At 34.3% G+C, this 23,481-nt stretch overlaps 1 protein-coding gene across 5 annotated transcripts in view; it reads right to left on the reverse strand.

Moving 5' to 3' along the window:
- Positions 1-23,481, reverse strand: part of RAP1GDS1 (Rap1 GTPase-GDP dissociation stimulator 1) — a 172,970-nt gene that overhangs the window by 55,605 nt on the left and 93,884 nt on the right. For 4 of the 5 annotated variants that reach the window (XM_040477921.1, XM_040477912.1, XM_040477936.1 and 1 more), the window contains one exon: positions 6,249-6,395. The exons of the other annotated variant lie outside the window; for it this stretch is intronic. In XM_040477921.1, coding sequence (XP_040333855.1) covers positions 6,249-6,395 — 147 coding nt within the window. The remainder of the gene's footprint in view (positions 1-6,248; positions 6,396-23,481) is intronic. 5 annotated transcript variants of the gene reach the window in all.

Raw genomic sequence — 23,481 nt, forward strand, 5'->3', positions numbered from 1 at the left:
ATTTCTGTACCATAATGCCAAAATTTAAATCATTAACAAAAAAAGTAAGAATCATTTCATTTTTTTTCTGATAAAAGTTCAGATTCTTACATTCAGAAGTTCATTCTATAATGGTCAAAGCTAAATAATGCCACTACTTGACCATGTGGAATTAAACCAAATGTGCATTTGGTACACTTCTACTAAAAACCAAGTTCTTACCCTATCTTAAGTAATAGCATTTTAGTAATTTTTCAGAAGGAGTATGATGAAAAGCTAAGCTAGTGTAATAGGTCCAAGTTAATACACAAATTAACAGGAGGCAAAAGAAAAACTAACTGCTCTGCCCTTCAGTGAAATAATTTGTTTAAAATGACATTCGTAGCAGAACTTCATGAGTGCAAACCGGGTGAGTAAATTTGAATGCTCTGTTGGACAAACAGTGGAAATTCAGAAATCTTCTACAAAAGTTTTTAAAGCCTAAAAACTTTTTAGGTGCATAATAAAAGTCTTTAACACAATTTGTTTAACATTAGTAGAATACTTTAATTTGACAAACAGGACTTTAAAGAATGTGAGCTTAAAAGCACATCTTCCAGGTCTTTATAAACAGAGAAAAAAAAATGAACACAAAATACACTGAAAATGGTATACTGAAAAATCAATATAATTAAGGGAATAAAAGACAATAAATTGCAAAGATAAAATTTTACATTTTGATTTTTTTTTTTTACCTTAAAGTTAGGGAAAAATTTGTTAGTATTTAGAAAATATATGTAATCATTAATTAGCTTGTACCCATGGTAAATAAATCGCAGAAATAGTTCCTCACTCAAGCAAAGCAAATCATTTTCTAAACATCTAACATCTAGGAAGTTGTATCTTTTTTACCTGTAATGAAGTAATACCAAAATGTAAATATAAATAAGTCGCTCACACCAAAGTGCTTTTTAGTTTTTAATCAGGATTATTCCTTATTAATTTCTTTTCTTCTTATTTTAAATGTGAAGAAAAATCAAGTAAGGCAAGTTACTGGACTGATTTCACTAGGAAAATGATTAAAATTGTGAAATTGTTGCTAATGGTTGAAATGAAGGTAGCAGCTAAAATTAATTATGTATAAAGTAATCTTTACTTAGAGGAGAGAAAATGCTTTACAGGCCTATTTTAAACAACTGAATTTATGCACTAGGCTGAATACTTAAATTCAATTGTTAGCTCCAACAACATACCCTTGCATTTGAGTTGCATTTCCTAAACTGCACAGCCTCCCTTCAATCATTGTTCACTTATCGTGAGTCTGTGCTGTAAATCAATGTGAGAATTATCCTAAGAGTATCCCAGAGAGATTTTAGAAATCACAAAAAAGAGAAATTACTCTTTCAGTAACAGGGAGTTATTAAGATTTTAGAGAAAAATCAATTCTATTTGTAAAAATCATATATATATTCACATATATGTCACATATATATGATATATATGCATATATATCATATCCTCAAACTGATATCCTATATATCCAATATACATCATATTCCTTAATTGATTATATATGTGTATGTGTGTGTATATACACACATACACATATATAATATAGGTCACATGAAGAAGCCAGTCATAAATTGTGTATATCATGTTAATCATTTTAGAAAGAAACTAATTTTTCCTTTCTTGCTGGCAAGTTTATTTCCTTTACTCTTCTCTCTTATGGCACAGATTATGTGAAACAAGTCACTTCAGTCCTTGTTTTATTGCTTACCACCAATAATTTTCCTAAGAATTATAACAGAGTTTTCACTGTATTTTGTCTCTAGCATAGGTATATTAAGAAAAAAAATTACTTTCTCAATTACAGAGTTTTCTAAGAGATATTTACTGATTAATCATGGTTATTACATAGTACATGTAAGATAATAAAAATGGTAACCACGAAAAGATTCGTCAACAAAGTATTAAATTATACTGGTGCTTTGATTACTGGTTTGTTTGTATTCAAATTGCAATCAACTTTCAGATTTATTAAATTTGTGGATCACCTAGAGTAAATTTTTGATGACAGATTTGGCATTATTATCAGGATGTTTTCAATGCCACTTTCTGCTGCTGCCATGTATGTGAACAGAGAATATCAACTAATACAGTAGACAAGAGCTTATCATCTTCTGATAGAATAAAGAAAATACATTCCAAAAGCCCATTTTTCTTCCAAGTATTGATTTTGCTAATAAAAAAATTTTAGACAATACTAAATTTCCAGAAAAGTCAATAAATATTTTCCAACTGTATACTATATGCTAAAATGGTGTCATATTTGAAAATAGATCTGAACAAAATTTTTAGTCTTCACTGCAATGTTTTGGTATTGGGTAAACAATGCTAGAAAAAAAAGATATCCAAGAAACTAATGAGATACAAAAATATCTATAATAATAGGCTTAGGTTTCTTATTTATAGAATAATAACTAGATAAAGAAAATATAGGAAGCTCAGCACATTTCCTCAAATTGATTATCAAATTGTCAACATGCTTTACTATAACCACAACTGTCGAACACTCAGACTATTTTGGAGGGCAACAGAATTGAAGAGTGCTTTTCTGCCATGTGAAAAACAGGTATGATTTTTCCCAAAAGGATAAATTGTAAATGATTTTTCCTAAACAAAAATTTTGTCTTATTTTATGTAAACATGATTTGATTTATATAATATTATGGATACAACTTTTCTGGCTAAGCAATTATAACTTTTTCTATTCAGATACTCCATACTTACCAGTCTGGGTATAAAAATTTTAATTGCTTCACCAATGGGGAAACAAAAGAATATATCCAGCTCATAGTTTAAAAGTGTATATAGTCTTGACCTGGTTCAAAAAGTTTAAAATTTCATGAACCTTAAATTTTATCAAAACCTTACGCTTTATCAAAGGGTAACAGAATGCCTTTTCCACATAGGTGTTTTCACACTATATCTGTCTGGCATGTGGTTAGGAAATTTTTTTTATTCCCTATTTAATGTATTTAAAAATTGGATGTGCTCACAGTTGTCCACCAGATGGACAGGAATCAAGATTATTTTAGGTCTCGGTCTTGTGTCAATTCACTTTTAGGCCTAATAAACAATTTGAAAATATTCTCATCAAAGAAACTATATTGGTAGGTCTTTGTGACCATTTTCAGTACTTTCTTATCTTTGTATTTAAAACTTTTTATCTGTGAAGCTAAAGTAACAACTCCCTAACTATGAATAAGGCTTAAGTTACTGGGTCTAAACACACAGTTAATTCTTCTGGTAGAGTAACAAGGGGGTATTATCGGTCAACTATTCTACTCAAAAACTAGAAGAGGCTTATGTACTGAAATTCAATAGTAAATACTCATAAAAAGAACTCATTTTCGAGGGCTAATAAAAACTGTCTCCTGAATTTCAAAAAGCTCTATTTTTTTCTCAGTGACTCATCTAGGGGTACACAATATCAAAAGACCTGAAGTTGGCCAAAAAGACCTAATATTTAAGTAGGAAAGTCTTTAAACAGGCATTTTGAAGAAAAAGTAATCAACAGAACAAAGACGCAATAATTACGCAAAATGAAAAGGAATATAAGTTAAAGAGTATTATGGAGAAAAAGAATCACTTCACAAACTATGATCCCATGAGAGACAAATGTAAATACAAGCAAAGGAAAGAAGATAGTTCTACATTTGGCATCTGTTTGTTTAAAATACTAAAGATAACTGTACTTTTATCTAGTAAGTTTTGAGGCTGCATTCAAGTTGCAGCTTTTAGAATAGTGGAACAAAAACACTTCTGCTTCAATAATTTTCTGAGAAAAGTTAATCAAGTTTTCCAAAGTATCTACTTTTGGGGAATACTTGCACACCAGAAAAAAAGCCTATCCTTACAAAACAAATATATTATGCATTTCATCTGTGGACTCTGCATGTTGTTAATCATTTCCTTCTCAGTACCTATGTCTACATGCTGTAATATCCTACTGTAGAGACTCAAAGGAAATTGCAGTCTCCTTTGGATTAGAATTAGTGATATTTTTAAAGACCATTTAGTCATTTGATACGTTTCTGTATAGATTTTGAACAACAGCTTCCTCAAAGGACAAACAATGAGTTCAAATTCATAACAAGAGTAATTCCTTTATATCCAAAGCAGCTATAATAGCTTCATGACTAGTTTCTTTCATTTATCTTTCTAAACAATTCTCCTATTTAGCACTTGTCCCACTTTCTCAAGGTGGGACCTTCAGCCAGTGAAGATGGGTGTCCAAGATGTCCCAAATGAAGTTGAAGAGAAAGGAACATGAACAACTGGCCAATGAGTTCTTAATGCAATTCAGATACATATCTATTATGATCAAATTTCAATTATTTAGGAACTAGCTCCTCAATTTGTAGATTACCTAGACTCTATCATTTGTTTCCCCTGTTCATTTTCTTTTCAAAAATGATTCCACCACAGGGTTAAAAAAAAAAAAAAAAAGTGGTAGTTGACCCTATAAACACTACCATTTGTTACTAGCTTGAGTTTAATAGGCCAGCCATTTGACAAACAAAAACTATTTTATTATTGTTGTTGTTGGAAAATTTAATTCAAAGGTGTAAAACTGGTATCCCCTGCTTAGGATGTGACCTGAGGACACATTCTAAGTTTAGTTTGTACAGTGCTAAAAAAGCATAAATAGGGGCGCCTGGGTGGCTCAGTCGGTTAAGCAGCCGACTTCGGCTCAGGTCATGCTCTCGCGGTCCATCAGTTCGAGCCCTGCGTCAGGCTCTGTGCTGACAGCTCAGAGCCTGGAGCCTGTTTCAGATTCTGTGTCTCCCTCTCTCCCTGACCCTCCCCCGTTCATGCTCTGTCTCTGTCTCAAAAATAAATAAATATTAAAAAAAAAAAGCATATATAATCCAACATTTAAAACTCAGATATCACATGAAAAGACAGATTTTCAGTCCACCCCATCTCCAAATGAAAAGATTTGGCAGTATTTGGCCAAATTGCTATATAGAAACCACCAGCAAGAGGAGAGTAGTGACTCTCTCCACACAATGGGACAAGGGTTACAGTCTCCACCATTTGTGGTTGTCACCAATACCAAGGCCAAATGTCAGAAGCCATTTGTCATCAATGTTTATCTTTTTTTTTTTTTTTTTAAATTATTAAGAGTATTTCTTTGGACTTGTAACTAATAAAACTGAAAACTGAAAAATATGCCTGAAGGTCCACATGTTTCTAGAACACATGAAAGTAAAGAATAATGTGTTCAATATGCAAATAAAATCTGTCTCTGCCAAAGACTACAGCTTAAGATGCCATTATAAAACAAACCATAAAAAGACCTTATGTATATATTACAGTCTAGAAAATGATCAGAATTTGAGTGTTTGATCCATGCTGTAACTCATAGAAGATGAATCATTTTTTGTGACATTCAAAAGTATAGTGAAGCTTTCATATCACTGATTCTATGTTCATTTAATTAATAACTATATAGATTATCTGCAAATTTTGACATGTCACTTGTTGCTAGCTTCTAAGAATGTTTTTACAGAGAAAAGAAACTTCTATAGACAAATATTTATTAAATTTCTAAAATCAGACACTGCAATTGCCCTGAATTTTATTTTTCTAAGTCCAGATTTTTTTTATTTTTCTAAGTCTAGTCAGTTGGTTAAGCATCTGATTTTGGCACACATCACGATCTCACACTTCATGAGTTCAAGCCCCACGTTGGGCCCTGTGCTAATGGCACAGAGCCTGCCTAGGATTCTGTCTCCTTCTCTCTCAGTCCCTCCCCACTCGCATGCTCTCTCTCTCAAAAATAAATAAACATAAAAAAAAAAATTAAAAAATTTTTTTCTATTCTTACAAGTAAATCTAGTATCTAGATAAAGTAATTTTACTTATATAGACAGTATTTGTGTTTTAAAGCTACTCCTGGCATTAATATAAAGTAATAAATGTGAAGCTATTTTAATATTGTTATTTTTAAAGTGTGCACAGTGAGAAATCTTAAGCCATTTATGTTGTTTTGTTTTTGGTATTAATTAACATGGGTAACTCTTCAAAAACTCATCCCATTTAATAAATTAGACCATTCTGTATTTTTGAAACACTGTGATCTAATGTTGGCTAGTTATTAATTTTATATGCCACTTATGAATTCTTTGTTCATCATTTTTCTAAATATTTTTGGTTTGTACTGTAGTTTGATTTTTAATTTTCCCCCAGAGATAAAGCAAGTTTTCAATTTTGTTTACCATTCTCATTGCTATAGTTCATCAGCATGCCACAAAAGACAGTCAAGAGCTTCTCATTGGCGGGATCTGTTATACTGCACAGTGACCTTAAATGGTCAATTACAATCTGTGCACCACCTGCTTGGTCAACTGCACTTCTGCCCTCATCTGTAAAACAAAGAGTTAAATTAAAAATAAAAGAAAAAAGAAACGTACCTTACAATTTCAAATATAAAACATAACAGTGTTGTTAATCCTTATTTAGTGAGTAAGTAGAAAATAAACTAAGCAGGGCATTAAATATGTCTTTTTGGAAAAACAAAGCAAAATAAAACAAGTAAACATGGAAATGGGGGTGGGATGGGGAAAAGAGACAATCACTTTTTCAGAGAAAAAAGATTATTCTCACTGGCATCATATAGGAGCTTAAAGAACTTCTCTGTGTCCTAGGAATGTATGACTATCACATGTGAAAATTTTCACCTCCTCTTTCACAACTGATAATTCTGAATTAGAGGAAAAAACAGGAACTAATATTTTGTAGACATTTTTTTTTTCTCAGCTTGGAAACTACTAAATATATCTTCCTATCAGTGTGTTGCAAAGTTAGTTATTATCAGAGAAAACCTTCTGACCTACAGAATGATTCGAGATCACAAAATATAATTCTTAAATATTAGTACTGGGGTCTCAGTAATGGCATTTCTATAGTCTATAAGCATGTTCCCATTCTCACTTCTTGCTACTTTGTGTTTCGTCTTATTCCCTCCATTCTAGAACACACCACTACACTTCATCATTACAACCAGTGGTCAAAATGATGGTTAAACATACCTTCTCTTATGTGTACACATATATTACATAGAATAGATGTCATTTAACTGTTGGAACATATAAAGAGCTTTCGAATACTTTCTGACCCCTGAACGCAGGAATGGAAAGAGATGAAAGAAAGAGTATCTGCATTTCTAAATCTGACTTCCACATATAAATGATGAGAGACTCTAGAGTAGTGCTGTCCAATAGAAATATGAGAGCCTAAGTATGATCCACATTAATATATATTTAAATTTAGCAGGAGCCACATTAAAAATGTGAAAAGAAATACGTAAAAAATCAATTGGAATAACCTATTTCAATAGAATCCAATAAAACAGCATCTCAACTATATACAAATTATTAGTGAAATGTTTTACATTTTTATGCAACAAATCTCTGAAATCTGAGTACACTTTACACTTACAGTTACATGTTAATTTAGACAAGCCACATTTCACAATTGTTTAATAGCCAAATCTGGCTGGTGGCCACCGTACGGGAGAGTACAGCTACAGAAGCCTAATATAAAGGATCAGTAAAAGAAATGGCTCACAAAGGAGTTACAGTTATGAAGTTAGTAAGTGAAAGATTTTTTTTTTCTAATAGGAGAACTGAAACTAAGGTCATATCTTTATAATCGCTGCTGAATCATATTAGACAATGAAACAATATATATCATTTTTTATGATAAACACACACACACACACACACACACACACACACAGCCCTTACAAAGCAGCGCCTCATAAATTCTAGTTTCATAATTTTGAAAAATTTTCAGGAAATCCATAACTCAAATGAAAAAAAAATTTTTGTTCACTTAGTTTTGTGCCATGTCCACTTAGCTTTACTATATTGTTATATACGTGCAGAACAGGAAACTATGCTAATCAGCTAATAAGACCACAGAAAATTCTTAGTTATCAGGGTAACTAGTCATAAACCAGCCGAGAACAATGGTAATATCTCATTTAGAAATCTAATATCCAAGGTTTTACTATCCAATAACATAAATGTAAATTATCTCAATTGCTGGGCAATTTGTATGGGGATGATGTCTAAGAAAACTGAACAGTATGATTACAAATCTAAATGGTTAGACCTTCAATATTATGAATATACAGTATAGCCCATGCCTAAAATGCAAAGCTTTAATAGTTTTTGATTCAAACTGCTGAGTGAGTACGTGCTTTCAAAATATAAATCACATATGCTTAGGACTTAGAAATCTTAGAGAATTGCTAAAGTAAGCCTTAATTTCATGTTCTAGGAAACTAAGAATCTTTGTAGAAGATTCTTTGTAGAGCCTATTTGCTGTGAATTTTAAAAGCTAAGCTGGCTTTCAAAAGTTAGCTATTCAATATTCAAAATATTCAATACTCTAACAAACTTTAATACAAATTTATTCAACAAATTTGTTCATCAAATTTAATAATGCAGTAAATAAGAACGTAACTACAATTAGAAAGCAAACTACCTATTTGTGTTTCAGAGACACAGTGTTTTTCCTCCTGTCCTTTGCTTCCTTCTTCAGTTTCCTTCCTCCCTTCCTGCCCGGTTTGGATTATTTACAACAAAGATCTTCAGTCATGTATTATCAGGAGTTGGTTACAGAATGTAAACTCAATCTCTATAGTAGAAATTACATTATACCAAATTTGAGAAAAAAAGCAAAGCAGATATACTAATAGAAATCTAAGCTAAAAAAAATATTAACCATCACTACAGCAACATTTATACAGTTCCTTCCTTCTTTCTTTCCTTCCTTCATTCCTCCCTCTCTCCCTCCCTCCCCCTCACCACCCCCTATTTTGGTAAGTTAGCCAGGGATGAATCTGAGGAATGTAAAATGCTGAATTCTATTACTTCACCAAAACTAGTGAAAGAGTATGTCTTTAAAGATATCTTACAAATCATTTAAATACATATTAGATCATCTCTCATTGCACAAATCCATATAAATTATTCTCCTACAATAAAGGTAGCTCTATAGCTTTATGTTACAGTATTAAAATGAGTTATTATTGTTCACTTAAAAATAATTTACAAAGGTACCTTATCCTAAACTTTCATATCCCCAGAATGTAGGCTGACTTTTAACTCTTCTCATAGTAAGTATCTTCTAACTTGTGACGCATCCTGCAATGTTACTTCTAGAAATAGAATTTATCTTAATTTTCGATAGTTATAAGGTATCCAACCACTGATGAAAGTGCAGCCCACCAACTCTTTAGGGGCCCTGCTACATTCTTTATTTTTTATTTAAAAAAAATTTTTTTTTCAACGTTTATTTATTTTTGGGACAGAGAGAGACAGAGCATGAACAGGGGAGGGGCAGAGAGAGAGGGAGACACAGAATCGGAAACAGGCTCCAGGCTCTGAGCCATCAGCCCAGAGCCTGACGCGGGGCTCGAACTCCCGGACCGCGAGATCGTGACCTGGCTGAAGTCGGATGCTTAACCGACTGCGCCACCCAGGCGCCCCCCCTGCTACATTCTTTAATTGTGACTTGTCACAGGAAGTAGTTTCCAGCACAAGTATGATCTTTCTTCACACTAGGTAAGAGGAGAGCTATAAATCTAAAGAGATACTGCAGTTCCATTACTTTTCAGTAGCCAAAAGCAGGAAACAATAAAACTTATATGTCATGGTTATTATGTTTCACAAATGAGAAAAAAAAATGTTACCAAAAAAAGTTACCAAGTTGGTATTCCATCATCCGGTACAAGTTATACCCTAAGGCTGAGGAAAGAACCTAAACACAACCACTGAATACAATCATTGTGATGTGCTAGAGTGTATTCTACACTTGTATATTTCTCTCCCTGTGGACAACAATACTCAGTACATAGTAGACACTCGGTATTTACTGAGTAAGTGGGGCCTTTGCCTACGTTTTGGTAATTATCATTCACCTTGAGGATGAACGTGAATGAGTGAATGTGTCTATGTGTGGTGTATGGGTACATGTGTCAGAAAGAAAGAGAATGAAAATGAAAATAATATAATTGCTTTTGTTTTAAGCAGCACAATACGGTTATAGAATAGTTTAGCTCTGGTTGTTTTTTGAACTTTATTTGAATGGAATCATGTTGTATTTCTTTTTTTTTTTTTTAATGTTTATTTATTTTTGAGAGAGAGAGAGACAGCGTGAATGGGGAAGGGATAGAGAGAGAGGGAGACAGAATCCGAAGCAAGCTGCAGGCCCGAGCTATCAGCACGGAGCCTGATGCAGGGCTTGAACTCATGAACCGCGAGATCATGACCCGAGACGAAGTCGGATGCTTAACAGACTGAGCCACCCCAGGCGCCCCTCATTTATCCTTTTGTGCCTGTCTTCTTACACTCAACATTAGGTTTGTGAAACTCATGTTTTGTTATTTGCAATTATTTGCCTCTTCTTTTGATGACTGCTACTTGGGTTGTTCCTAGGTTTGGGCTATCATTAATAATTCACAGATGGTACTGTTGGTTCACACAATTTGCACATCTTCCAGGTTCTCCATAATGACAACATAATGGAAACATAATTTCCAAGGCCAGTGTTCACTCCTCCCAGCAGCGTGTGAGTTCCTATGGCTTCATCACTCTACTACTACTTGGGTATTGTTTGATTTGGGGTTGTGGGGTTGCTTGACTTTTAAAGACTAGGCAATCTGATAGGTGAGGCTGAACCTATTCCAGAATATACAAAAGCAGGTCTTGTTGACAGTCCACTTTTCTATACATTCAATAAGACAACTTAGTATGAAGTGTATACAGCATGTACATGAAACAATAAAACCCCACAGCAGTTCAAGTTAGGGAGGAAATGAGGGAAACAGATAAATGCAGAGATACATAGATGTTACAACTTGAAAGAAAAAATGGAAAGGCAGCCAAGTAGCTAGTAGAGAGTGCCTTTCATGTAAAATATGATGAGATAGGCATAATTCTGGAACTTTTTTATATTCATGCTTTATAGAAAAGCCTTATAATAACATCAGCAAATACATAGTTATCATTTCTATCATCACCAGATTCCCAAAAGAAAAGACTCAACTCTCTGAAAAGACTAAAGAGAAAAAAAATTGGGGAGGTGGCATGTTGCTGGCTATAAAAAAAAAAACCAAAAAACAAAAAACTAGACTCTGCAATAGCAAATATTATCTGAAATAAATTTTTTACAGTATTAATTTATTTTTACAATTTAAAAGTCTATGATTTCCATGCTCCTTCCACTTTTGTGATTTAAACATCACCTTTTTCATTTCTTCTCAGAAATTCTCAGTATGAAATACAAATTTAAAATCTATTTTAAAAATTATGCTTACATACATAATTAAAATTAGTTTCCTCCCACCCTCTAATTATTTGTGTAACAATAGGATCTTGCTTCCTTATGCATTCATCTGCTCAAACTTACTTCCTACAGAAGTCATAATTCTTTGTGACATCAGGAATGGTTATTGTGGTGACAACTATCATGTACAGCTCAGAAGATGACATGAGAGAAACAAACAGTGGCTGATCATACTAATAAGGTGTCACCTAAATTTTGTTAGAAATTCATACTGAGGAACATGAGAAAGTATATGTGTATAGAGATACTGTTAAATAAATTATCTCTTATCCTTTCAAAGAACTCTTAGCAAATAAAAAGTTTACCTTTAACATTCTAAAGTGCCATGGATTTGGGCACTGTCTCCCTTTTTCTGTTTTCTATAAAAGCATCCTGCACATAATACTCTGCAAGTGTTAATTAATGATGCTGGCTGTTCACAGGCTGCACACGCACTGCTGTAAGTGCTAGAGTGTTTGGTGTAGCTTAAAATGGCATAGAGCATAAAGCTATAAAGGCTTTTTAAGGTTACTGATGGCAAAAACAGAAGCTAAGGCACTGAGCTGATAAATACAAATGACTTATATTGTAAATGTACTTCGGAGATAATACTCTGATAAGTGAATTAAAAAGATAAATTACAAACCGTTTTTCTTTTTCCCTTTTTTCTACTTGGATTTTGCTTAAAGAGATTATGATTAAACATCAGTATTCTGAACTACAACTTGGGAAATCTGAATTCTAATTCAATGTTTCCTCATTTAACACACAAAAACGGCACACTGAAATACTTCTGCCATTCATTTCATTAAGACAATAGCACTGTCTACTATCAATTGAGAATCTATGTTTGGAGACACACTTTTGAAAAGTTCTTGGTATCTTTCCTGCCAAAAACCTTTTTAGACTATCCATGAACTTAACAAATATTAAGACTAATTTATACACTACAACAGACATCCAAAATGCACACTAAACAGAGAGCAGCTGATAGACAAACTCTATTTCACATATAATTGGTTAAAGATTAAAGAGGCAAAGTACAATAACACAATTTTCACAGCCATGTCAAAACTCATAGCCACTAATCCATTCAATGAGATCCATTTTGAGAGTGAAAAATTTCTAACACTCCTAGAGAATGTGCTTTTAATAACAATATTTAGAAACATTGCAAAGAATGGACAAGTTATATAATCTTTTCTTAAACTTCAAAAATTGTAAGCCTCATAAGCATGGACAAGATCTCAAACTGTGCTGCAATACTTCCTCACATGTCCCTGTCACATCACCCACGATGACCCACCCAGTCACAACTTTCTAAAGCCCCTCCCTTTCTCAACGCCTGCATTCTTAACAGAAACCACACCTGCTGCTCCACAACAGGAGCAGCACAACAGATGTTAGAAAACATCTAACACCATCTTTCCTCACTTTTTCACCCTCTCCACTATTAGCTGTAGGAGGGAGTATGTGCATCCTTTCCCCAACACTTTTAGACTCTCCTATTGTAATTTAAGAAAGTAAATTATAATAGGAGGTAAAACTTTTACTCTTCAAGTAAACAAAGTTGTACGCGTGTCATAAGCTAGGGTCTCTGAGGAGCTGAATGCAAAGAACATTTCATAATGAAAACCTAGGACTAGTCCTGATTGTTGGGAGAGGGAGTCAGAATTTCTTTGTTACCTAAAAGTTGAAATGTTAACTTAAGAAGTTCAATTCGGCAAGATATCAGTTTTTAATATTAGAAAAACCGTATTATCGCTGACGTAATAATGACTTATAAAGTAGCCATAATAAGGTTTCCAGATTATAAGCTTTGTTAAATTTGACTATAAGAAAGCCTCTTAACCTCTGTTGATGTGTTTCCTGCTCTGGAAGAGGGGATGAAGGAACAGAAGACTCTGAGCTTCTATTTAGCTCTGACACTCTTATTCATTTCTATTTCAACCTCTATTTCTACTCTGCCTGTGTCGTGCACACAGGAAGTACTTAGTATATGCTGTGTTTAGTTTTGGTTTTTAACGCATTAAAAACCTTCAAATCTTGTTCTTTTAACTTTCCAATCATTAATCATTCTATCAGGTACTTATTTTTGTTTTCCCCAAGTAACTATTACTAGAAACTATAAAAGACGTATGGTAAATGAATCACATTCTTTTTACAAGCTAAGCTGGAAAGCTGAGACCTGGTTTTTTTCCTGCTGAGTTCTGAAAAATTATACTGTCTAAAAATAATAATTTTTCAAGTGCTCTTTCTTAGTGAACACAGATGTGATTCAGAGTAGATGCTTTAAGTCAAACAATTATAACTGAAGTCCTTACTAGTGTTAGTTTGCAAAAAGCAATCATTACAAAGGTGCCACGATAAAATTTATTTTAATGAAGTCCATCACTGCTTTTCTTCAAACTCCATTGCTAAGCTACTTTTTAACCTCTAAGAACAAATATTTTATTATGATAGAACCTGAACACATGTAAATATATTCTGCGCAGGGATTCAAAACAACAGGCAACATAAATTAGACTCTTAAATGTAGGGACACAAATACTACTGAGTCTGTTTAGTCGAGCCCAAACTGTAGCTAGAGACTAGATTTTAAACTTCAAAGAGTCCATTACTTCTCAGGGAATGCCAACCACATGTGTAAGGCAATTAAGATGTTTTAGAAAGCTAAGTGAACAATATTACTGAAAATCCCCAAACTATCCCATTACTGAGTTAAGGAAAGGATTGAATTGCCTAATGTCACCAGAGTTCTATGTAAACAGTGCTCCAAATAAACAGCAAATGGGACAGAGTTTATAAATATTTTCATTAAATGTGATTTTTAAAATGTCAGTTGCTATTTGGAAATTTACTTGAATTGAAAAGGAATCAGCTATCAAAATCCTTCCTAAAAAGTTACAATAAATCCATGACACAGATCTACTCATGAATGTATTCTTAGCTTGTCTTTCAAATTCAGTAGTTTGATATATTTACTTGCTTGAGATAATGTTATTGATATAGAAGTATGCTTTTGAGATACAGACTTTATGCCTGCTTATATGGGGTCAAACTATGTTCTCCCAAGATATATGTTCAAGTCCTAACACCCAGTACCTCAGAATCTGACTTTATTTGGAATCATGGTCACTGCAGATGTGAGTAGAGAAGATGAGGTCATACTAGAGTAGGGTGGATCCTTAATGCAATATGTCTGGTATCCTCTTGAAAGGAGACAGATGCAGAGAGAAGAATGCCAATGTGAAATTATAAAAGCACAAAGGGAGAAGACAACCATGTAAAGACAGGAAGAGACTGGAGTTTACTCCCACAAGCCAAGGAACTCTGGAGGACACCAGAAATCAGGAGGGGCAAAAAAGTCCTTTTCACCTACAGATTTCAGAGGGAACACAACCCTGCTGACACTCTGATTTTGGACTTCTAGCCTCCGCAACTATAAAACAATAAATTTTTGCTCTCTTAAGCCACCCAGTTTGTGGTACTTCGTAATAGCATTCCTAGGAAACTATTTATACTCCTCCACATAAACAATGTATAATATTCAAGCTTCATACTAAAAAACAGAAAAAAAGGATTTGACATTTAAGATTTAAGTAAGCCTTTACTATATATTCAGATTTTATACAGCTCACAGAAATTATGGTTTTCAGATCACTAACAATAATGTATAATTAATATGCAATTTTAATCAATAGTGTACATGTAGTAAACTGTGATATGGGCACAACCTATGGAAAATTATTATTTCCTCATTACTTAATTGACTGTCCTTGAATTTTTTTTCCCACTTAGCATCCAAATGTTTAGAAATGGGTTTTACTCTGGGCACTAGTACTAATAGTGATAGAGGTTCTGCCTTGTGCTTGTCAACCATAGTCTACTGTTGGAAGAGGAATAGGAATATGCAGGGAATCCCTTTGTGGCACATGCATACCACATGTGGTACACACATACCACCTTTAGGTATGCACAGATGAATAAAGGCTGAAGAGAAAGCAAGAACAGTAAGCACCCCTCCTCTAAGCACAAGGTAAGAAGAGCCCACTGAAGTAAAGTTAGCAACAGTAAAATGTGAACCCAGCCAACTTCTGACTAGATTGGCTGGACCTCCACCCTATACTGACTGCCTGAAATAAAAAAGGAAGTGTGCTTTTTCCAGGGGATTAAATACTGCTCATTTCAGTCTCTGCTGTTTTTCTATACATAATGCCCAGCACTCAATAAAAAATTAAGAGATGTATTAAAAAAGAGAGAAAAGAAATAATCCACTATTAAACGATAAACCAATCATCAGAATGAGACTCATTGTGGGGCGCCTGGGTGGCTCAGTTGGTTAAGCATCCAACTTTGGCTCAAGTCACGATCTCACGATTTGTGAGTTTGAGCCCCACGTGGGGCTCTGTGCTGACAGCTCGGAGCTCAGAGCCTGGAGCCTGCTTCAGATTCTGTGTCTCCTTCTCTCTCTGTCCCTCCCCAACTTGTGCTCTGTCTCCCTCTGTCTCTCAAAAAATAATTAAATGTAAAAAAAAAAAATTATATTAAAAAGAATAAGAATGAGACTCATTGTGACCTACATGTTAGAAATACCTAACAGGCTTTAAAATAACTATGATTAACTAGTGGAAAAGGTAAATAATATCCATGAACACATGTGGAATTCTGCAGAGAAATGAAAACTATGAACAGTTAAATGGAGATGCTAGAAAAGAAACACACAATATTAAAGATGAAGAATTATTTCAAGAGGCTTAACAGTAGACTCAACAAAACCAAAGAAAGACTCAGTAATTGTAGATCAAGAGAAATTATAAAAACTAAAATATGAGGAGACAAAAAGAGTGAGAAAACCCAGAGCACCTAAGAGCTGAAAGAAAATAGCAAGCAGTCTAACACATACTATAATTAGAATCCCAGAAGAAGAGATAAAGAATAGGGTAGAAAAAATATTTAAAGAGTTAATGGCTGAGAATTTTTCAAAAATAATGAAATATACCTTGCCACAAATCTATGAGGCTTACGGAACCCCAAAAAAAGCACACAATAAAAATACATATCAAAGAGCCAAGCTGATAAAAAAAGAGAGAGAGACAGAGAGAGAGAATCTTTGAAGACAGTTGGGTGGGGGGGGGGGGGAAGAAAAAAATTAATTTTGGAATAGAAAAAATAAGAAAAACAATAGACTTTTCATCTAAACTATTCAAGTTAGGAGACAAAGGAATAACATCTATAAAATACTGAAATGGTATTTCAAAATGTTTTTTATAAAACCTGCAACCCAGAATTCCATAGCCATTGAAAATATCTTTCAATAGTTAAGGTGAAGTAACAAACTTTTCAAACAAATAAAAGTGGAGAGAACTCACTGACAGCAAATCTCTTATGTATAAAAATACTCACAAAAGTTTTTCAGGCAAAAGGTGTACAATACTAAACAAAATTTTGGATCTACCCAAGGAAATGAAGAAGACTGAAAATGACAAAAATGAAACTAAATATTAAATTTTCCTATTTTTAAAGATAATTAACTGCCTAGAGTAAAAAGAACAATATATTGTGGGGTTTCTAACCTATGTAAAAACAAAATATATGACAATAATAGCACAAAGAATGGGAAGAATTAGAAGTACACAGATGTAAGGTTACTAAACTATATATGATGTAAAGATCTATATTGCAAACCAAGGGGAACCACTAAAAAATTTAAAAGGTGTAAGTAATAAGCCAATAATGGGACTACACAGGAAGAATAAAGATTACCCAATTTTTCCAAAAGAAATCAGAAAAAGATGGAAACAGGAATAAAGAAAAGTTCAAAAAACCAGAAAACAACTAGCAAAATGTCAAGTAAAGCGAACCACAGAAAGTCACTTTAAATACATATGTTCTAAATCTGCTACTTAAAAAGTAGAGATAGGCTGGATAAAAAAGCAAGACCAACTGTGTTATCTATAAACAACCCACTTTATAAGGGCATTCAAATTAAAAATGAAGGAACGGTGAAAGATATATTATGCAAACACTAATCAAAGGAAATCTGTGTCGATACGGTCAGAGATAGTAGACACAGAACAAGCAGTATCACCAGGGATAAAGTGGGACATAATACAATGTTAAGAAGACATACAATCCTAAACAGACCTTCAATATTTACAAAATAAAAAACTATTAACTGATTGGCACATTTCATTATAGAATAGGTGCTTATCAAACGTTAACTTAGCCTTTGTGTCAGGCACAAACAGAAATATAAGATGTTGCTTTCATGGAGTTTCTATTCCCATGAGGAAGATAAGAATAGAAAAACAATAAACGCTTCAATAAAGTTTTTTACAGGGTGTTATAGAAGCACAGAGAATATACACATCTTCTGGAGGAACCGATGGAGAAAAAAAGGAGAAAGGTGGTTTATATAAAATTTCACAGAAATTAACTGTCTATATTTATTACAAACATAAGTATATTCACCTAAGATCTATAAATTATGAATTTATAATGAGTAGATTTATACAGTAAAGTTAAAGTGTCTTCTCTAGCTCACCTGTAATCTAAGTTAGCCACTATTGAATAGGAGTAACAGTTTCTTAAAATACTGATTGACATATATTGCATAATCATTTTGGTCAAGGGATTTCAAAACCTGTGACCAAATTAGCATTCATTTTCCTGCCTTTATTTATCAAACTTTTGGGGGTGGGTACCTATTATTCTTCATAAACTTGAGCTAGGTTTTAGGAATACAAAAATAACTAATTCACAGTTAAGGAGAGAAAAGTATGAAGGAAAATATTTAAGCAGTAAACACAATAAAGTTTTCAGAATATAATGGAAGGACAAATAAGGAAATTAGTTTACATGGAAGGATCAGAGAAAGACCTATGGTCATGTTTTCCAGAATGTCTTTTAAGACCAGTGGCATTTATTATATGTATAAAAAAAAAATGTGGATTTTTTGTTTAGATTCTGATTCCCTGATTAATTTTATTGAAGGAAACTTATGTAAAATAAGCTAAATAGATATAAAATGTATACCTGATGAGTTTTGATGGTTCTGTTTACCCTGGACACCACCAACATAATCAACATAGCAAGTATTTCATCACAATCAAAAGATTCCTCATGTCTCTTTGCAAATCATCTCTCCCTCTACCTCTGGCTCCAGACAATGAATGTTTTCTGTCACTATAGATTATTTTGCATTGTGTGTGTATGTATATGCATATATATATATATGTATATATATATGTGTGCATTAGATATAAATATATGTATGTTCATACAGTATGTATTCTTTTATGTCTGACACTCTTTTAGCTCACCTTAATGATTTGGAGGTTCATCCATGGTGTCAGGTATGTATGTGGTTTACTCTTTACTGCTAAAGAATATTCCACCATATGGATACATGACTATTTTTTTAATCCATTTACCTATATTGATAGATATTTGGGTTGTTTCTAGTTTGAGGATATTGTGAATACAACTGCATCGAATGCTGATATACAAATACTTGGGTAAATAATTGGGAATGGAATAGTTGAATCATTTGGTGGGTATTTATGAGTGTATCATTATTGAGTGCTACTATATTTAAAAGAAGAATGTGAAACACCACTGAAAAATTTTACTTAAGTATTCAAAAATACTGGGGCACATGGGGTGGCTCACTCTTTATTTCAGCTCAGGTCTTATGGTTTATGGGATCGAGCCTCGTGTTGGGCTCTGTGCTGACAGTGCAGATCCTGCTTGGGATTCTCTCTCTCTCTCTCTCTCTCTCTCTTTCTCTCTCTCTGCTCCTCCCCCTGCTTGTACGTGTGTGTACTCTCACTCTCTCAAGATAAATAAACAACAAGAAAAAAAGGTTGAAATACTATAAAAATTGAAAATCTTAAAAAAAAAGTAAGTATTCTTTTTTTTATTTTTTTATTTTTTTAAGTTTTTTTTTTCAACGTTTATTTATTTTTGGGACAGAGAGAGACAGAGCACGAACGGGAGAGGGTCAGAGAGAGAGGGAGACTCAGAATCGGAAACAGGCTCCAGGCTCTGAGCCATCAGCCCAGAGCCTGACGCGGGGCTCGAACTCACGGACCGCGAGATCGTGACCTGGCTGAGGTCGGACACTTAACTGACTGCGCCACCCAGGCGCCCCAAAAAGTAAGTATTCTTGAGCATTTAAGAGGTGCTTTAAATACACATCAAATTGAGGTCAAACTTTAGCTGCTTCATAACTATGTAAGGACAGGGTTTCTCCTCCAAAATCACTTTTGGCCACCACAGAAAAGCATCAGCCCCATTCTACAAGATTGCTTTTAATGTACAACTTTCCTAATTAACTTTATAATATTCATCCAAATCAAAAAATGAGGCAAAAATCAGGGTTAAAAGAAATAAGGGTAGCTAAGAAAAAAATTCTAGAAATGACAGAAATTATGTCACAACAACTCAGAAATGTGAAGAGGAAAAAGGCAACCAGGTCTTTGTGCAAGAATAATAGCATTGATCCTACACTCAGAAATCATTAAATATTTTCACCTGGAGGCTTGGTTCTAAGTCAATCAATTTTAACATTAAATTATTATTTAAAAAATTGCCTATGATTTTCATTCAGTTATGGCTTCCTGAAATATATACCATTCTGTAAAAAATGACTTGGCATTTCTTCATTTCCATCATTTCTTTATCATAAAGCACTATATATACTGACATGATTTAGTAAAGTTTAGGTGATACAAATGACATATATTAAATAGTTATGAACTGGCCTATATTATGTGGAACAAAGGAAAAAACAACAACAATCACCTGGTATTCACGCAGGTGACAAGCTGTCCAGTTGAAACAACCAGTTTCTGTTCTTTCATCTTCCTATCACTGCTTATTTTAAGAAGGTTTTTCAGGTCACTGAAGAACTTTTCTTGCTGTTTATTTGACACATTACTATGTTTTTGCAGCTTAAAACCTCAATTTAGGTTGGAGGAAAAAAGATGGCGGAGCAGCATGGAGACCCTCAGCTGGTCTCATCCCTGAAACGCACCAAGATCATCAGGAAACCATTTTGCACACTTGTGAAAATGATCTCAGGATTAACAAACACTCTGCATAACTTGAGCCACAGAACTCAGCAGCTATGCAGTGCGGAGAGGTAAACTGGGGGACAGAAGAGGTTGTTTTTGCAGAGAGAGGACAGAGAAAGGGGGAGAATGCAGAGCATCAGGAGAGCGCAGGAAAAACACTCCCCTGAAAGTAGCTAGAGAGAAAGAGAGAAAGAATAAAAACACTTGCAGGGGAATGAACAAGAAATCTGTTCCCTAAAACCACTGATGGAAAGGAAGGAGAGGGTTTCACTACCAACAGGATTCTATAAACAGTGCAGCACAGAGTCTGAAGTATCAGTGCTCTGTATCTGGTGGTGTTCTGGTAAGGAAGCAGGGCATCGGGTCTCAGGGGTCCTTGTGCAACATGGGGAGAAGTGGTTCTCCTGCTTGGAGAGCATTTGGTAGAGACCATCTGGTCTCCCCACAGGTAAAGGTCCCTTTGGACCCTGGAGAACAGCCACATTTGCTGGTATTGGGACAAAGATGCCAGAGTGTGGTGAAACCTGGTGCCAGCTGTGTGTTGTGATTTGCTACAATCTCTGAACCTCTGCACTGCGTGATCACATGAACATTTTCTGGGGCAAGCTGGCACCTGGCCATTGCTCAGTGAGACCAGCTCCCAGAGAGTTGGCGTGGGTCCAAGCCACAGGGGTTTCTGAAGTGTGTGGTTTTGAAACACATTCCTTCTGAGATAAAACTCTGGAGGGAGGTGCTGCCTGGCAGGCAGAAAACTTGGGACATGGACAAGGTACAGGTAGGAGTGGACAGAGGCCTGAGACAAAGGAGAGGTGCTTGATTGCAGGTAGGTGAGAATGCAAAGTTCCTGTATCAGACTAGGGAGCTGGGTGAAGCCACTTCAACCTCTCTCATGCATTGGTGCCTCAATGATCCACGCCAGTAAGCTAAGAAGCACCACCTAGTGGAGAATGGAGCCATACACCAAATCCTGCCCTACTGTGCCCTCCAAGCACATCCCCTATAAAACCAGCACAAGTCTCTCCACCTGCTTAGTGAACAGAAAATAGAACCTTCATAGTTTCAGTTCTAGGAGAAACTGGATATAACTTTACTCAGGTTTCATTGTGTTTGCTGGTTCATTCATTTTTTTTTTTGCTTCTGTTTTTATTTAAATTATTTTTGTAGTTGTTTTCTTTTTCTTGGATGCGGAAAGAGAAAAATATATTTTTCTTTGAATCTAAAAAATTTTTTAAATTTATTTTTAATTAAAAAATTATTTCATTTTTATTCTTTTTTAGTATATAATTTTTATTCTTATATTTTTTCTTATCTTTTTTTTTCTTTCTTTTCTTTCCTTTCTCTATTCTATCAAGCTACTTTCAACAAGCAGACCAAAACGCACCTAGGATCTAGCTTCCTTTATTTAATTTTTTGTTTTGTTTTTAATTTTAATTGTTATTTTACTAATTCATTTTCTTCCTACAAAATGGCAAAATGAAGGAATTCACCCCAAAGAAAGAACAGGAAGAAATGACAGCCAGGGGTTTAACAACACAGAGATAAGCAAGATGTCTGAACTAGAATTTAGAACCACAATAAAAAGAATACTGGCTGGGGTTGAAAAAAGAAGTAAAATCTAGTCAGAATGAAATTGAAAATGCTATAACCACGAGGCAATCTCAAATGAATGATAGATGGCAAGGATGGATGAAGCAGTGAATCAGTGATACAGAAGGTAAGATTAAGGAGAATAAGGAAGCAGAAAAAAGAGAGAAACAAAGGCAAAAGAGGATGATACAAGACTTAGAGAACTCAGCAACTTATTAAAAAGGAATAACATCTGAACCATAGGAGTCCCAGAAGATGAAGAGAGAGAAAAAGGGGCAGAAGTTTTTATGTGAGCAAATGAGAGAGGAAAACTTTCCTAATTTGAGGAAGGATGCAGACATCAAAATCCATGCAAAAACCAACCATCACCAAGGCATATCATAGTCAAATTAACAAAATACATAACAAGGAAAGAATGATGAAAGCAGCAAAGGAAAAAAGTACTTAATCTATGTGGGAAGACAAATCAGGTTTGCTGCAGACATATCCACAGAAACTTGGCAGGCCAGAAAGGAGTGGCAGGATATATTCAACAGGCTGAATCAGAAAAATATGCAGACAGAATTCTTTATCCAATAAGGCTGTCATTCAAAATAGAAGGAGAAAGAGTCTCCCAGACAAATAAAACCTAAAGGAGTTCATGACCACTAAACCAGCCCTGCAAGAAATTTTAAGGGGGACCCCTTTGAGTGGAGAAAAGGCAAAACAAAAAAGACCAAAAGCAGCAAGACTAGAAAGGACCAGGGAACACCACCAGAAACACCAACTCTAGAGGCAACACAATGACACTAACTTCATATCTTTCAGTAATTACTCTAAATGTCAAAGGACTAAACACTCCAATCAAAAGACATAGGGCATCAGAATTGATAAGAAACAAGACCTGTCTATATGCTGCTTACAACAGACTCATTTTAAACCTAAAGACATCTGCACCCTGAAAGTAGGGGATGGAAAACCATCTATCATGCTAATGGTCATCAAAAGAAAGATGAAGTAGCCATACTTATATCAGACAAACTAGATTTTAAAATAAAGACTGTAACTAGAGATGAAGTAGGAGATTATATCATAATCAAGGGGTCTATCCACAAAGAAGATCTAACAATTATAAATATTTATGTCCCCAACATGAAAACACCCAAATATATAAATCAATTAATTACAAAGAATCTCACTGATAATAATACTATATAGTAGGGGACTTCAACACCCCACTTACAGCAACGGACAGATCATCTAAGCAGAAAATCAACAAGGAATCAATGGCTTTGTATAACACACTGGACAGGACAGACTTAACATATATTCAGAACATTTCATCCTAAAGCAGCAGAATACACATTCTTCTCAAGTGCACATGGAACATTCTCCACAGTGGATCACATACTGGGACACAAATCAGCCTTCAACAAGTACAAAAAGATCAAGAAGATATACCTTGCAT

Source organism: Herpailurus yagouaroundi, unplaced genomic scaffold, assembly GCF_014898765.1.
Source record: "Herpailurus yagouaroundi ecotype Mexico unplaced genomic scaffold, PumYag 28, whole genome shotgun sequence".
Taxonomy (NCBI): domain Eukaryota; kingdom Metazoa; phylum Chordata; class Mammalia; order Carnivora; family Felidae; genus Herpailurus; species Herpailurus yagouaroundi.